The sequence below is a fragment of the Erinaceus europaeus genome, chromosome 2, assembly GCF_950295315.1.
Source record: "Erinaceus europaeus chromosome 2, mEriEur2.1, whole genome shotgun sequence".
NCBI lineage: Eukaryota > Metazoa > Chordata > Mammalia > Eulipotyphla > Erinaceidae > Erinaceus > Erinaceus europaeus.
Genome location: NC_080163.1, coordinates 134,857,285 through 134,873,445, shown reverse-complemented (window position 1 = coordinate 134,873,445; position 16,161 = coordinate 134,857,285). Strand labels below are relative to the sequence as shown.

The 16,161-nt window shown below is 42.5% G+C and overlaps 2 protein-coding genes across 3 annotated transcripts; one reads left to right on the top strand and one right to left on the bottom strand.

Annotated features, from left to right (window-relative positions):
* The first annotated feature begins 182 nt into the window (after positions 1-182).
* TXNL4B (thioredoxin like 4B) lies at positions 183-8,769 on the top strand. Of its 2 annotated transcripts, none has more exons than XM_060185220.1 (4): positions 183-243; positions 2,495-2,663; positions 4,954-5,105; positions 6,646-8,769. In XM_060185220.1, exons 2-4 carry the CDS (start codon positions 2,532-2,534, stop codon positions 6,809-6,811), a joined length of 450 nt encoding a protein of 149 aa, XP_060041203.1. In that variant the 5' UTR covers positions 183-243; positions 2,495-2,531; the 3' UTR covers positions 6,812-8,769. The 2 variants fall into 2 exon arrangements, with proteins under 2 accessions (XP_060041203.1, XP_007526703.1); XM_007526641.3 differs by lacking the exon at positions 183-243 and adding an exon at positions 268-490.
* Positions 8,770-11,010: 2,241 nt separating this feature from the next.
* Positions 11,011-16,113, bottom strand: LOC103116721 (haptoglobin). Its single transcript, XM_016189815.2, has 5 exons — positions 15,957-16,113; positions 15,283-15,365; positions 14,855-14,953; positions 13,322-13,396; positions 11,011-11,929 (listed from the first exon to the last, which is right to left on the bottom strand). The coding sequence occupies exons 1-5, from the start codon at positions 15,959-15,961 to the stop codon at positions 11,151-11,153; spliced, it is 1,041 nt and encodes a 346-aa protein (XP_016045301.1). The 5' UTR covers positions 15,962-16,113; the 3' UTR covers positions 11,011-11,150.
* Between the last annotated feature and the right edge of the window lie 48 nt (positions 16,114-16,161).

The following is a 16,161-nucleotide window of genomic DNA, read 5'->3' as shown; positions in this document are numbered from 1 at the left end:
TCTAATCAGGGAGACACTTCCGCGCCTCTTTGACCAATTACATTTAATCTAACCAATGAGTCCCCGCCTCTTATTTGGAGGTGGGGCGGAAGTGGGGAAAAATATTCGGTCATATTTAGTAAGGGCGGAAGTTCTTGTGTTCTAATCGGAGACACTTCCGCGTCTCCTGCGCTCAATTACACTTCATTTAAACAGTGAGGACCCGCCTTCTCGAATTGGGTTTAGAAGATTCTAAAACTTCCGGTCGGTTTCGTTAAATAGGCAGTGACTTGTTCATTGAACTATCTAGAGCGGGAATGCTGGCTCCTTTCCTTGCTCCTGTGCGCTTGTTTTATCCGTTTCCGGTCGCCTAAACTGTCCGCCAGTGGCAACAGCCCATTCGTGGCTCGGGGTCGGGTTGCTGCAGGGTTGGGGTAGGGAGGGAAAGTTCCACTGTTTTTTGGCTCTTGGAAGAGGGCGGGCTTAGTAACCGCTCTGAAGTGGAAATTGAGTAAGTATCGGCTCCCCAAGTACTTGGGACCTACAGCAGGGTCGGCCGAGGCCTCATGAGATATGTATTTGTTGGGTTATTTTGACAGAGTGACGGTGTGCCTGCGATGTAAATAAAAATCACTCGCAGAAAACAACAAGGGCAATAAAAGGGAAAATAAATATTAAAATTTGTTTTTAAAAATCACTCGCAGAGATGGAACCACTGGTGGTGCATAGGGGTATTTGCATCGTTACTTTACCATGTAAATATATACAGTACAGTAAGTGTTTTGTTTTATTTACAGAAGTGATGTCATACTTGTACGGTTTTTATGACTGTTGACCCTAAAGGCGTTTTTCTCTAGCGTGTTTAGTATTTAGCAACTGTATTGTCATGTATTTTACCACCATCTAAACATGATGATGGAATACTTGATACATAGATCTATGTTCACGTTCTTGTTTATTGCATAACTGTTATGCCATCGTCAGAGCCCTTCCACTAGGATTTTAAGAGAGAACCAAAACATCATTTTGCCAAGGACCAAAGTCAACCTCCACAGGCCAGCCTGGCGCTGTCACTCTTCACTTCCCCAGCTGCCACTTTAATGTGTTCAAAGTGCTTTTTTTTCTGGACATGTTTCAGAAAAGAAGTATCATTGGATACTGTTTCAGATTTGATTATGAAAATTTCCATACAAACACAAGAGGTAGTGACAATAGTACAACAATGCCCCATATACTTATCTCCCAGACTCTAATACTGTCAGGATTTTGCCCTGAAATCTTGCTTAACTCTGCCCAGGATACATTGGTTTCAACTTTCCCTTTATTCCCTTTAATTAACTAAAAATTCTCATCTCTTTCTCTCCCCTGCTCCTTCCCTCCCGCTCCTCTCCTCTCTTCTCTACCCTACCCTCCTCTCTCTCCCCGCCTCTCCCTTCTCCCTCTCATTAAAAAGCCCTAAAAAATAAAATTTAAAAAAAAACTCAATACTGGAATTGTTAAGTCAAAGAGTAGCAACTTTTTCTTCCTAGAAAAGTTTTGCTTCTGTAGACTACAGCAGAGACTATGAATGTCTGCCCCTTCATTCACAGTCTTGTCATGATGGGTCGATCTTTGTCAATATAAAGGAATTTTTAAATTCTATTTTTGTGTGTGTTGGGGGGCGGGGGGGGGTAATGGTTTACAGTACAGCCTTGGATACATTGACACAACACCTCATCTCCCCATGATAGATGTCTAGGTATCTGGGAAAGGACTTTAATATATCTTTTAATTTACTTGCTAGCAAATTTTAACTTTCCAGATAAATTTATTGTCCATATGTAACTTTAATGTGGATTCTTCAAATTGCCAGATTTAAAGATAACATCTTGGGCAGGGATAGATAGCATAGTAGTTATGCAAAGACTGTCATGCCTGAGGTTCCAAAGTTCCAGGTTCAATCCCCTGAACCACCATAAGCCAGAGCTGAACAGTGCTTTGGTAATAAAGATAAATATTTAAAAAAAAAAAAAAAGTAAAGATATCTCTTTCCTGCCAAAACTCTGAAACTGTTGTCTATCTTTTGACTGTGAAGAAAAGAGGAATAAAGAAAGAATGAAAGAAAAAGAAGAGAAGGAAGGAAGAAAAAGAAGAAAGAAAACAGTGCATTTTGGGGATTTGCTTGTAAATGTGTTAAAAAAAAAAAAAACTATAGGAGAGGCACAGAAACTAACTAGTTACCTGATGGGTGGCAAGTGGGAACTAGGCTAGAGGGAGGGAAGCTTTTAACTATATAAATATGTACTCCTTTGGTTCCATTTTAAAAATTGGAACTTATAAGGGTCAGGTAGTGGTGCACCCGGTTGAGAGCACGTGTTACAATGCCAAAGGACCTGGGTTCAAGCCTGCAGTGCTACAGGTGTCTATTTCCCCCACCCCTCTCGATTTGTTTCTGTTCAATAAGTATATAAAACATAGGATTCATGCACTCAATCTAACAATCTTACTGACTTTAAATATTGGGACTTTTTTTCAGAACTAACAGTGAGGATTGACATTTGGATTACTTCAAGATGAGCTTCTTATTGCCCAAGCTGACCAGCAAAATAGAAGTAGACCAGGCAATAAAAAGTACTGCAGAGAAAGTATTGGTCCTCAGGTTTGGAAGAGATGAAGACCCTGTCTGCCTGCAACTAGATGATATAGTAAGTGAGGTTTTTTTGTTGTTTTTTTTTAATGAAGTGTTTTTATTTAAAATGTACATGTTCCATCTACAAAGAGTATAGATGAGAGCAGGCAGTACTTGGAGATTTTGCTGTTCATTCATTAGCATGCGTCTGCCAAGAACTGATCATGTGCCTGCTCCAAGATGAACCCCCAAACCTGTGTGGCATGCCCGGTCTGTCACGGATATCTGCTAGCAGCCATGAAATCTGTTTCACAAACAAAACAGTGCAAGACCAGAAACATTAGTTCTTCAAATTGTTTTATTAGTTCTCCCAAGGTCATAGATATGAGTTGATTTTATGTCTATTTCTATCTACCCATATCTACATCTATATTTTACCCCCTTTTTTCTACCTTCGCTTTCTTTGTAAGTAACATCTACACCGATTGCTACTTCCAAATGTCCTTCCTTTTTCATCATCTTTTTCAGATTAGTGAAATAGTGCCTGACTTCCTCTTGGTTTTTTTTTGTTTTTTTTTTTCAGATTTGCTTCCCTTTCAGTAGTAGTATGAAAACAGAGATTCCTGGTAACAAACATTTTGGGTCCTAGTGGAATTGCAATCAGAGCCCTCTAAGACCAGAAACATTGTTAACAGGCACCTATGAAGATCAAGTGACTTCCCACAAGCATAGAACCACTAAATTACAGAACTGCAGTTTGAACTTTATTTTCTCTTCCTGCAAATATGCTTTTCTAGGGGCTAGGTGGTGGTGCAGCTGGTAGAGCACACACATTACCATGTGCAAAGACCTAGGTTCAAGACCCTGGCCCCGCCTACAGGGGAAAAGTTTCACAAATAGAAGAACAGTGCTGCAGGTGTTTTCTTTCTCTCCCTCCATTTCTCTATCTCTGTCATAAGAAAAAGGACACACACAGAAAAAAAAGGAGGGGTGCCCACTATAAGTAGTGGCATTATTAGGCAGGCACTAAGCCCCAGCAATAACCCTTGTGGGAAAAAATTTTTAATATATGCTGTTGCACCAGTATAATAACAGTGTGATGCTTTGCCATGTGCGTGACCCAAATTTAAGCCCAGCTCCCACTGCATTGAAAGAAGCTTTGGTAGTGTGGTCTCTTTGACTCTCTCTGCTGTGTGTGTACTTTCTGTTGCATTGTTGGAAAAATCATGTTGTATTTTTCTCCTATGCAAAAAATGCATCGTGACTTTTTTGATAGCCCAATACTATCCTCCCTTAACCCCAGAACTAAGACTATGGATAGATACCCACTATATGAATCTTGCATAAGAATCCTTATTGCTGTTATTAAAAACTTTGTTCAGGGAGTCGGGCGGGAGCACAGCGGGTTAAGCACAGATGATACAAATTGCAAGGATCAGCGTAAGGATCCCAGTTCAAGCCCCCGGCTCCCCACCTGCAGGGGAGTCGCTTCACAGGCGGTGAAGCAGGTCTGCAGGTGTTTCTCTTTCTCTCCCCCTCTGTCTTCCCCTCCTCTCTCCATTTCTCTCTGTCCTATCCAACAACAATGACATCAATAACAACAATAATAACTTCAACAATAAAACAACAAGGGCAACAAAAGGGAGTAAATAAATAAATACTTTTAAAAGACTCTTTAAGAAAAAAATAAAACTTTGTGCAAAGTGGTCCAGGAGGTGGCACAGTGGATAAAGCACTGGATTCTCAAGCATGAAGTCCTGAAAAACACTTTGTGCATGATATATTCTTCTGTGGGGTGGGGGTGGAGGAGATTAGAGGAATATACCCCACAGCTGTAGAAGAGATGGAATAGATAGTGCATAGGTCAAGATGGTAAGCTCTGAAATCAAGTTTCCTTAATTCAAATACAGCCTTACTTTTTGCTGGTGTTACTAGGGGCAAATCACCTCCCTTTTTAAAGTGTGTCAGTTTTGTTAATCTGTGGAATAAGGATCAGAACAGTGCATATTGTATAGAAATGTTGTAGGGATTAAGTGAATTAAGAATTATAAAGCACTTAGGACAATCATAATAAACATAATAAGTGCCATGAGTGTTTGCTAGTATTATAATTATTGCGGGGCGGGGGGCGGGTAGAATTTCAGGACCTGTTCACAATTTCTGATTTTTTCTTTTTGTTTAAATGAACATAATCAGATAAACTAATACACAGTTGTGGTTTTACCAGAGCACTACTCAACTCTGGTTTATAGTGATCCTGGGGATTGAATCTGAAACTTCAAACACATTCTTTATTCTAAGAAGTTTCATTCAAGAGACATTAGCTACCTCTCAAATTGTAACCTACATCTCTGTCTTCATTGCAGCTTTCTAAGACCTCTTCTGACTTAAGTAAAATGGCAACTATATATCTGGTAGATGTGGACCAAACTCCCGTTTATACACACTATTTTGACATCAGTTATATCCCTTCTACTGTGTTTTTCTTCAATGGGCAGCATATGAAAGTGGACTATGGGTAAGTAAGCTTGAAATGACTTCATTGTCATCTTAAAAGTTTCTCTTGGTGGGAGTCAGGCTGTAGCGCAGCTGGTTAAGCGCAGGTGGCGCAAAGCACAAGGACCAGCATAAGGATCCCGGTTCGAACCCCGGCTCCCCACCTGCAGGGGAGTTGCTTCACAAGCGGTGAAGCAGGTCTGCAGGTGTCTATCTTTCTCTCCTCCTCTCTGTCTTCCCCTCCTCTCTCCATTTCTCTCTGTCCTATCCAACAACGACAACAACAATAATAACTACAACAATAAAACAACAAGGGCAACAAAAGGGAATAAATAAATAAAATTTTTTTTTTTAAAGTTTATCTTAGGAGTTGAGCGGTAGCACAGTGGGTTAAGCGCATGAGGCACAAAGTGCAAGGACCAGAGTTGGATCCCAGTTCAAGCCCCCAGCTTCCTACCTGCAGGGGAATTGCTTCACAGGTGGTGAAGCAGCCCTGCAGGTGTTAATCTTTCTCTCCCCCTCTCTGTCTTCCCCTCCTCTCACCATTTCTCTCTGTCCTATCAAACAACAATGACATCAATAACAACAATAATAATAACTTCAACAATAAAACAAGGGCAACAATAAATAAATATTTTTTTTAAAGTTTCTCTTATTTGGACAATTTTAGTTATTGTTTGCAAGTGATGGTGGCTATATGAGCCGTGTATTGATAGTTTCTTCACTTGATGCACTATCTAGATTTATTTTTTATTCAAAACTCTGATGTGAGCAGGGGAGATAGCATAATGGTTATGCAGACTCATGCCTGAGGCTCTGAGGTCCTAGGTTCCATCGCCTTGCCCCCACCCCCACACCACCTTAAACAACTCTGGTATAAAGTGATGGTATTGGTATAAAGAATAGATTTACATTTCCCACTGAAGTCTGAAAGAATAGTGTAGTTTTGGAGTATTAATCTTCCTCCAGCAGAGAAAATTTAAAGCAAGGGGCCTGGTAGTGGCACACCTGGTTAAGCACACAGATTAAGGGCCCAGGTTCTGCCCCTAGGTCCCCACCTACAGAGGGAAAGCTTCACATATGGTAAAGCAGTGTTGCAGGTGTCTCTCTGTCTCTCCTTCTCTGTCATCCCCTCTCCTCTCAGTTTCTCTGTCTGTATCCAATAATGAATGAATGAATAAATAAATATTTTTAAAGAGAAAGTTGAAAGAAGCATTTTAAAGGATTTTCTAGGGTCTTGTTTAATACAAGTTTGTTTACTTGTTTAATACAAGTAAGTAACATGAAATCATCTTTAAGTCCTGGGGAAAGCAAATACCTCTCAGAAATATAGCAAATTAGAACTGAGTGATGATAACTTGTTTAAGGGCTTTGCACTCTACTTAGACAAACTGCCTGCACCAGCATCCAGGGAATTCTACTTTGACAAGTGATTAAAATAGATCTAAAAATAGAAGTTTTTATGTGTAACCGCCGCTACTCATTTTGCTTATGCTGAAGGTCTCTAGAAAGTAATGATGAAGTTCTGAGAGAAACTGTTTTCTTTTTTCTCCACTCTCTAGGTCTCCAGATCACACCAAGTTTGTGGGAAGTTTCAAAACCAAACAAGACTTCATAGATTTGATTGAAGTAATTTACCGCGGAGCAATGAGGGGGAAACTTATTGTTCAAAGTCCTATTGACCCTAAAAATATTCCCAAATATGACCTTCTCTATCAAGACATTTAGGATATTATCTGCTGTCAAAGTTGAAGGGAAAGGTACATCTTGAAAAATTCCCAAGTCCAGCTGTGCTGTTTAGCTGGAATCTTTCAGAAACATGCTCAGTCTCCCAGCAGAGAAGTTTGACTGTATAGGAAATACAGGCCCCTCCGTGGAAGACCAGCTGCACTGTGATGACCTTGGGTGCCTACATGTCAACTCCCTGACTACCTGCCAGTCTCAGAGCAGTGAAGTCAACTGTAACCAGTTTCCCCAGTGTCGGTTCTTTTTTTTTTAGTTTATTTTATTATTATTTTTAAATATTTATTGTCCTTGTTTTATTCTTGTTGTTATTGATGTCGTCATTGTTGGATAGGACAGAGAAATGGAGAGAGGAGGGGAAGACAGAGGGGGAGAGAAAGACAGACACCTGCAGAACAGCTTCACTGCTTGTGAAGTGACTCCCCTGCAGGTGGGCAGCTGAGGCCTCGATCCTTACACCAATCCTTGTACTTTGCACCACGTGTGCTTAACCCGCTGCACTACCACCCAACTCCCTCCAGTGTCAGTTCTTATAGATACCTGTAGTTCTCTTGAACTTTCTTCTATTTATAGATCCTTTATAACTTTTTTAAGTATTTTTATTTATTTATTATTGGATAAAAACAGAGAAATTGAGGAGGAGGGGAAGATAGAGAGGGAGAGACAGAAATACCTGCAGCCCTGATTCACCACTCATGAAGCTTTCCCCCCTGCAGGTGGGGTCTAGAGGCTTGAATCTGGGTCCTTGTGCATTATAATGTGTGCTTAACCAGGTGCACCAACATCTGCCCCCTATCCTTTATGTCTAACAACATTTTTTTGCCTCTAGGGTTATTGCTGGGTCTCAGTGCCAGTACTCCTGCTGGCCTTTTTGTTTTCCCCTGTTTTATTGCATAGGACAGAGATAAACTGAGATGGGAGGAGAGATAGAGAGGGAAAGAGAGATGATTGCAGACCTGCTTTACCACTTGTGGAGCAAACCTGCTGCAGGTGGGGAACAGGAGCTTGAACCCAGGTTCTTGAGTGTTGCGCTTAGCACTGTGTGCGTACTGGGTGTGCTACTGCCTGGTCCCCATATAAGTATTTTTATTATTAAACAATTTTTCAGATCACTGCTCAGCTCTGGCTCATGGTGATGATGCAAATTGAGAAACTGGAGAATAAATGTCTTCCAAGGGACACTGTTTTGTGCCTTTTCCTACTGCATGCCAGGAACCACTCTATCTTATTTACTCTACTGCTGGGCTGTCAGGCATTAAAATTGTGAAGATATTTCCCTGAGAACAGAAAAAGACTCCCAGGAGTTAAAGTCTGAGTCACAAGAGTATCCCTTGCTCTAACTAATGGAGCAAGGCCTCTTTTACCTTTTGTGCTCAAAACCAGTATGGGAAGTGAAGACAAGACAATCAGTGCACTTAGAAGCTGGAGAAATCTTATGAAAGAGTGGGAAATGAGGGTGGGGGAAGATACCTCTGTATCTCATTAAAATAAATAAAATATTTAAAGAAAAAGGAAATTGAGCTCTTTGCAACAGTGATCCATGAGGAGAGGTCATACAAAAATATGACAAGAAGGTTTGTTGCTGAATGGCCATTGGACTAAAGACTTACAACAAGAAAGAGCTCAGAAGAACTTCCTTTTTGAGGGCTGGGCGGTAGCACAATGGGTTAAGTGTACATGAAGTGAAGTGTAAAGACCAGCATAAGGATCCCAGTTTGAGCCCTCAGCGCCCTAACTGCAGGGGAGTTGTTTCACAGGCGGTGAAGCAGTCTGCTGATGTCTTTCTCTCCCCCTGTCTTCCCCTCCTCTCTCAATTTCTTTCTGTCCTATCCAACAACAAGGGCAAGAAAAATGGGGAAAATGGCCTCCAAGATCTGTGAATTCGTAGTACAGGCACCAAGCCCCATCGATAACCCCAGAGGCAAAAAAAAAAAAAAAAAGAACTTCCTCTTTTTACAAGGGTTCTAGATCCTTTATTCTGGATAACCCTTAAAATCAAGAGCCTTGGGGAGTCAGGCGGTAGTGCAGCGGGTTAAGCGCAGGTAGCGCCAAGTGCAAAGACCATCTTAAGAATCCCAGTTCGAGCCCCCAGCTTCCCACCTGTAGAGGGGAGTCACTTCACAAGCGGTGAAGCAGGGCTGCAGGTGTCTGTCTTTCCCCCTCTGTCTTCCCCTCCTCTCTCCATTTCTCTCTGTCCTATGCAACAATGATGACATCACCAACAACAATAATAATAACTACAGCAATAAAAAAAAGGGAATAAATAAATATTTTTTAAAAATCAAGAGCCGGGGGTCGGGCGGTAGCGCAGCGGGTTAAGCGCACATGGGGCAAAGCGCAAGGACCGGCATAAGGATCCCGGTTCGAGCCCCCAGCTCCCCACCTGCAGGGGAGTCGCTTCACAGGCGGTGAAGCAGGTCTGCAGGTATCTATCTGTCTTTCTCTCCTTCTCTCTGTCTTCTTCCCTTCCTCTCTCCATTTCTCTCTGTCCTATCCAACAACGACATCAACAACAAAAATAATAACTACAACAACAAAACAAGGGCAACAAAAGGAAATAAATATAAAAAAAATCTTTTTTTAAAATCAAGAACCTTGGGAGTTGGGCGATAGCACAGCAGGTTAAGCGCACATGGCGCAAAGCACAAGGACTGGCATAAGGATCCCAGTTCAAGCCCCCAGCTCCCCGCCTGTAGGGGAGTCGCTTCACAAGCAGTGAAGCAGGTCTGCAGGTGTCTATCTTTCCCCTCCCCCTCTCTGTCTTCCCTTCCTCTCCATTTCTCTCTATCCTATCCAACAACAACAATAGCAACAACAATAATAGCTCCAACAATAAAATAACAAGGGCAACAAAAGGGAATAAATGGAAAAAAAAATCAAGAGCCTTATATTTGTAAAGTGGAAGCCTTAGGGGGTTTGTATTTGACTCCTGATAAATGGTAGGTTTCTTCCAAGTTGGAAGAGCAGCCTCTAACTCATCAAGAGACCTCTCTGAGCCTTAGAATGTTACTGCTTGTGAACCTGGTCTGGAGTTGGTGTATTGCACCAAAGTAAAAGACTCTGGGGTGGGGTGGGAGTGAGATTACAGGTCCTGGAAAAGGATGGCAGAAGACCTAGTGGAGTTTATATTGTTATGTGGAAAACTTTGAGAAATGTTATGCATGTACAAACTATTGTATTTACTGTCGACTGTAAAACATTAATCCCCCAGTAAAGGAAAAAAATGTTACTGCTTGTAGGGACCACATAGATGGTCTGGTTAAGCTCCTCATGGAATAGATAAGGGCCTGATGGGTAGGGCTTAAGGCAGTCTGCCAAGATATGGTTTGGGTCCAGCAAGTTCAGAGAGCCTGCCTTTTTACCATTTTACTTAGTTTTCTGCTGTGGTGACATGTTCTAACATCACTTTGTGTCACATGGCATCTCAAGGTGAACTTCATTAGGCCTATGTCCTACCTCCTAACTCAACTCTAAAGAGGCAAAAGGATACAGGGAAAAAGCTCATGGTTCCTATACAGACAGACGTAGGTTCTGTGTTCAGTTCACTATTTAATAGTTGTGTAGCTTTGGGAAAATCACTTTACTGAGTCCCTGTCTCCTTGTCCATAAAAGGAGGGTAACAATGACCTTTCTTAGTGCTGCTGTTTGGTCAGTGTTCATGATGCACATAGTGGAACAGTGTTGACTTAAAGTTTTCAGGTGGCCTGGGTGTCTTCTGCCACATTCCCAGTAAAATCTATACAACTTGTCTGCTGCAGCCCCATAAAAGAGTAAACAGGAAAGATCTGGGAGGGGTCATTGGAGAAATAGTTCAAGGCTTTAGAGCACAGGATCTGCATGCCTGGGGGCCCTGGCATAGTCGTCAGCACAATGATAAGTCATAGCTGAGCAGTGCTCTTAACTCTCATAAATAAACGGGGTCAGGCAGTGGGGCACTGGGTTAAACGCACATAGTGCAAAGTGCAAGGACCGGCACAAGGATCCCAGTTGAAGCTGCTGGCTCCTCAGGCTCCCCACCTGCAGGGGGGTCACTTCACAAGCAGTGAAGCAGGTATGCAGGTGTCTTTCCTCCTCTGTGTCTTCCCCTCCTCTCTCAATTTCTGTCCTATCCAACAACAACAGTGGAAGAAAGATGGCCGCCAGGAACAGTGGATTTGTAAAGTCTGAGATTAAAAACACTGAAATCATTCAAAAGAAAACTTTTTATTAATTAAACACTAGGACCATCAGCTGAACCTTGTGCTTTATTCCCTTAATCCCATCCAGTTTCCCCCTTCCATAGTTATATCTTGCTTTCATCCAAGGGCTTCCAGTCATCCTTGAACTAATTGCTGGCAATAGTTTCCTTCACCCAGTCCAAGATCAAGGGCACCTTCACATACACACCATACTGGGCCACCTGACAGCTCTTGTCAAAGCTCAGGATCCCAGCTGCATACCAGGTGTCCTGATCCTCATCATGAATGGCAAAGGCACTACCAGCATCACCATAGCAGGTATCTTCCTCATGCTTGGACAGGCCAGCACAGAAGGTATAGTCATTCAGTATGGGCTGCACCCCCACTGGGCTCTGCTCTTTCTTCTCTTCAGGCACTGTGCTGCCTTCATAGTGCTCGATACACTGTTTTTGGTCAGCCACAGGCAACATGACATACTTCAGCCGATCAGTAAACATTAAGTTGGCATTCCGCCCCCAGCCAGACACATAGCCCACACGCCCCAATTTCAGATGGTCTTCTGAAGGTAGGCAAATGGGCATTACTCTCTCATCAATGGGCACCTTCTTTTTGAGCTTGATGAGCCCAATGTCTACCTTGGAGGAGTTAGGGTGGAGAACTATTTTCTCAATCTCCACAAGCTGCCTTCTCCCCACATAGAGTTTTAAAGTAGGAGCAATGTCTTCTGCTTTGGCTTTATCTGTATGACCCAGGAAGAGATTTTTAGCTGTGGTCAGTAGCCATTGCTCATTGATCAGTGTGGCCCCTGAAGTAAGATTATGGTGAGAGATCATCTTTGCCTGCCAGGGAAAGCTGCCTTTGGCATCCAGCGATCCACCAATAATCCGTTGTACCTGATCCACTGGATTCTTAGGCTTCCCACATACTGTCAAAGAACAGAAAATCAGGAGTAGAAAAGTCAGATCCTCCCAGTCTGGGAAAGTCAGTTAAGAGTATGGGCTCTTATTAGAATATTACTGCTATCTAAACTATCATCGTTCATTTTTTTCAAGACTAGTAGTATGCCTTGTTTTACTCTTACTACCCTTACCTGCTTCTCTTCTTTCCAGTGATCACAGTTTTGAGTGGGTTTTTTTTTTTTTTTTGGTAACTGTTTACATCACTAAGACCACTAAGACTGGTCAATTTCCTGCTTTTTTTTTTTTAATCTCATAGGAGACAAGTAACAGATCTTTAGCTGCTGGGAAATGGAGTATGCATTGAATAGATGTTGAAATTATTTATCACAACAAAGAGATGCCCACAATCTCCTGAAATAAACTGTAGTTGTAAATAGCTATAGTAATTCATTCTCAAAAAGTAATAATAATTCATTCTCTCTAAATAAAATCTCTCCATGACTGTGGGATAGCTCACCCAGTAGAATATGCGCCTTTCCATCTAGGAGGCCCTGGGTTCTAGCACCAGGGGGAAGCTCTACAGATAGTGGAGCAGTACTATGGTGTCTCTCCCTCTGTACATTCTCTCCCCCATCTCTCTACCCACCTCCCTCTCTCTTTATTCCCCACCACCGCCACCAACAGATAAAATTAAAAAGAAGTCAGCATGGGAGTGGTGGAATTGTGCACATGCTACGCTTCAGCACTACTAGAAATTAAATTTTAAAAGAATGAAAACTTTGGCCCAGGAGTGGTGACAGTTTACATGCATGAAGCTCCAGTGGCACATTAAAAAGAATACTAGTGAGGGGCTGGGTGGTGGCACACCTGGTTAAAAGCACATGTTATAATGCACAAGAACCCAGATTCAAGCCTCCAGTCCCCATCCACTGGGGGGAAGCTTTGCAAGAGGTGAAGCAGGGCTGCAGGAGTCTCTCTGTCTCTCCCCCTTTTCTCTTGATTTCTGGCTGTCTCTACCCAATAAATAAAATAAATATAGTATCTTTTAATTTTAATAGAAAAAAGCAACAGCTCTTCATGACAAACAGAAGTCCTGACCCATACCCAGACTCTCTGATGTCATACTTCCCATAGGTTAATATTTTATGTCCTCTCTTTCTTTGTTCTGTCTGGAGCCTGCTTAATCCAGATCTTGAGTTTTCTAGGCAAATTTCCTGTAATCGGAGGGTACACGATCCTCAGTGAACATTATCAAGACCATCACAATAGCTACTTCATTCTCTGTGGGCCATTGCAGTTCTTCCTGGTTCCTGTGTGCTCAGAAGCCACTCAGGAAGGGTGTGCTTCTTGGACATGTCCATTGAGATGTCTACCCACCACCCCCACTTGGTCTATTTCCCAGGACCCTGGTTTCCTACCTGCTTCACATTCAGGAAGTTTCTCTCCGAGGACCTTATTTACCCACTGCTTCTCACTGTTTAAGGTATACACTCCTGAAACCAAAGAAAAGAAATGAGTCAATAGAGAAACTGAATCTAGCTGGAGGAGAGAAAAATATATAAAGGAAGATTTAGGAAAGGAGAAAGAAAAGAAAGAAGGTGTACCGCTCCAAAGTAAAAGACTGGGGCAGCGGGGGAGTGTTCAGGTCCTGGAACATGATGGTGGAGGAGGTCCTGGGGGGGAGGGTTTAGATTGTTATGTGGAAAACTCAGAAATATTACACATGTGCAAACTACTAGATTTTCCTGTCAACTGTAAACTATTAATCCCCCCAATGAAGAAAAAAATTGAGAAAAAAGGAAGAGAAAAAAAGAAGGGTAGAACTCTACTAGAAACCAAGTGCTGAGGGAAGCCAGCTCAGCCCAGAAGAACAGAATGGTGGTCATGGGGGCTATAGTGAGGCAGGGCAAAGTTGGGGACAGGCTTCATATTCTACTACCCCGTCTAAGGCTCTCTGATCATGGGCAGTTAAGCAAACACTGTGTCTCAGTTTTCTCACCAACAAAATGAGAATAACAACAGTATTGTGCCAGAGGGATGCTGTGAGGACTAAATGAACAAATAGAAAGCATGTAAAACAGTGGGCTAAGAACACAGAATTCACTAGGTGGGGAAGGGTTATTCTCACCCTTATTTGTTCTTTTACCTCATCTCCTTGGTACACATAACTCTATGAGACGGACAGACTACATGATATTGACAAAAGAGAAAACTGGGGGAGCTGGGAGGTAGCTCAGAGGGTTAAGCAAAGTGCAAGGACCAGCGTGAGGATACCGGTTCAAGCCCCCGGCTCCCCACCTGTAAGGGAATCACTTCACAAGCGGTGAAGCAGGTCTTCAGGTGTCTTTCTCTCCCCCCTCTGTCTTCCCCTCCTCTCTCCATTTCACTCTGTCCTATCTAACAGTGATGACATCAGTAACAATAATAATAATAACTACAACAATAAAAAAACAAGGGCAACAAAAGGGAAAATAATTAATATAAAAAAAATTTTTGGGAGTCGGGCTGTAGTGCAGCGGGCTAAGCGCAGGTGGCGCAAAGCATAAGGACCAGCATAAGGATCCCGGTTCAAACCCCGGCTCCCCACCTGCAGGGGAGTCGCTTCACAAGCGGTGAAGCAGGTGTCTATCTTTCTCTCCTCCTCTCTGTTTTCCCCTCCCTCTCTCCATTTCTCTCTGTCCTATCCAACAACGACAACAACAATAATAACTACAACAATAAAACAACAAGGGCAACAAAAGGGAATAAATAAATAAAATAAATATAAAAAAATTTTTTTTTAATTTTTAAAAGAGAAAACCAGGGCCTGAAAGGATAGTGCATCTGGTAGAACACACATGTCACCATGCACAAGGACTCAGGGTTTGTTTGCTTTTTTCTCTCACTCTCCACATTCATCATTAACATAGCAGGCCAGGGGAAGGGCATGGAATCATTTGTCCAAGTCTCACCATCATCACTGCGCAGTCTGTAGTAGGGCTTGCACTGATAGCGCACTGAGTATTCCACATAGCCATTGGGAATTGTGGGGGGCTTTGGGCAGTTGTCATCTGCAAAGAAAAAAAAAAGGGAGAGGCCGAGCGAGGCCAAGGCCAAAGTGATTATTTGGATATTGTTCCCATATGCCCATAGGAAGTCAAGTAAGAAGAAGCTGTTGTGTACATCAGCCTCCCTCCATCCCATATGGGAGCCAAGTGGAGGTTATGTTCCCCCCCTAATTCTGGCTCCTCTCCAGTGTTCTTCACAGCACTGAAAAGGCCAGAAACAAGGATGAGAATAGGTAACTAGATCTTCCCCAAGAGGGCACAGATCTTGTAGAATCAATGTGGCACATAGCAGTGCTGATAAATACAGCGTCTGCCCAAGACCCAAGACCCACCTGCAGTATCCGTGACCTCATTGCCAACATCCACGGCGAAAAGCTGCCCCCAGAGCAGGAGGGTGACAACAGCTCCCAGGGGACTGCAAGGAGAAGAAGGAAGGTATGCACAGCTCATCTCCTGTACACACACACACACACACCACTCTTCTAAGCAGTCAGAAAAGAAAATAGGGAATCGGGCGGTAGTGCAGTGGGTTAAGCACAAGTGGCGCAAAGCGCAAGGATCATTGTAAAGGTCCAAGTTTGAGCCCCCAGCTCCCCATCTGCAGGGGCATCCTTCACAAGTGGTGAAGCAGGTCTGTAGGTGTCTTTCTCTCCCCCCTCTCTGTCTTCTCCTCCTCTCTCCATTTCTCTCTGTCCTATCCAATAACAATGACATCAATAACAACAACAATGATAACTACAATACAACAAGGGCAACAAAAGGGAATAAATAAATATTTAAAAAAAGAAAAGAAAATAGGTGTATGAAAATACTAGGATGGGATAGAGGAGACTCTCATGTCTGAAGCTTCAGAGTCTCAGGTTCAATACCCACCCCCATTAGCCAGTGCTGAGCAGTTCTCTGGGCTTGTGATCTCTCTAAATAAATAAATACATATTTTTTAAAAATATGGTTGTAAAAGGATTGAGATAATCAAGAGAACAATAGAGAAGGGGTAGAGACTCACCTCATCTCTGTGTTCTGCTTCAGGAAAGTTCTATGGAGCACCTTCTGTTGCTTTTATGTCTATATATATATATATATATATGTATCACCCTACCCCACCCTTTTCTCTATTTTGTAATTCCTGTGTCCACATAATTTGGCCTTGTCAAGGTCACCGGAATTTTCCAGTAACAGCAAAAAACAACACCTCAAATGCGAGTTAAACT

Excerpts from the sequence above, each read along its gene's own strand:
- TXNL4B (XM_060185220.1), top strand. The coding sequence starts at position 2,532 with ATGAGCTTCTTATTGCCCAAGCTGACCAGCAAAATAGAAGTAGACCAG. Across the intron at positions 2,664-4,953 it reads GCCTGCAACTAGATGATATA|CTTTCTAAGACCTCTTCTGA; the intron begins GTAAGTGAGGTT and ends TCTTCATTGCAG. Across the intron at positions 5,106-6,645 it reads CATATGAAAGTGGACTATGG|GTCTCCAGATCACACCAAGT; the intron begins GTAAGTAAGCTT and ends TCCACTCTCTAG.
- LOC103116721 (XM_016189815.2), bottom strand. Across the intron at positions 14,954-15,282 it reads TGAGGTCACGGATACTGCAG|ATGACAACTGCCCAAAGCCC; the intron begins GTGGGTCTTGGG and ends TTTTCTTTGCAG. Across the intron at positions 13,397-14,854 it reads CAGACTGCGCAGTGATGATG|GAGTGTATACCTTAAACAGT; the intron begins GTGAGACTTGGA and ends CTTTGGTTTCAG.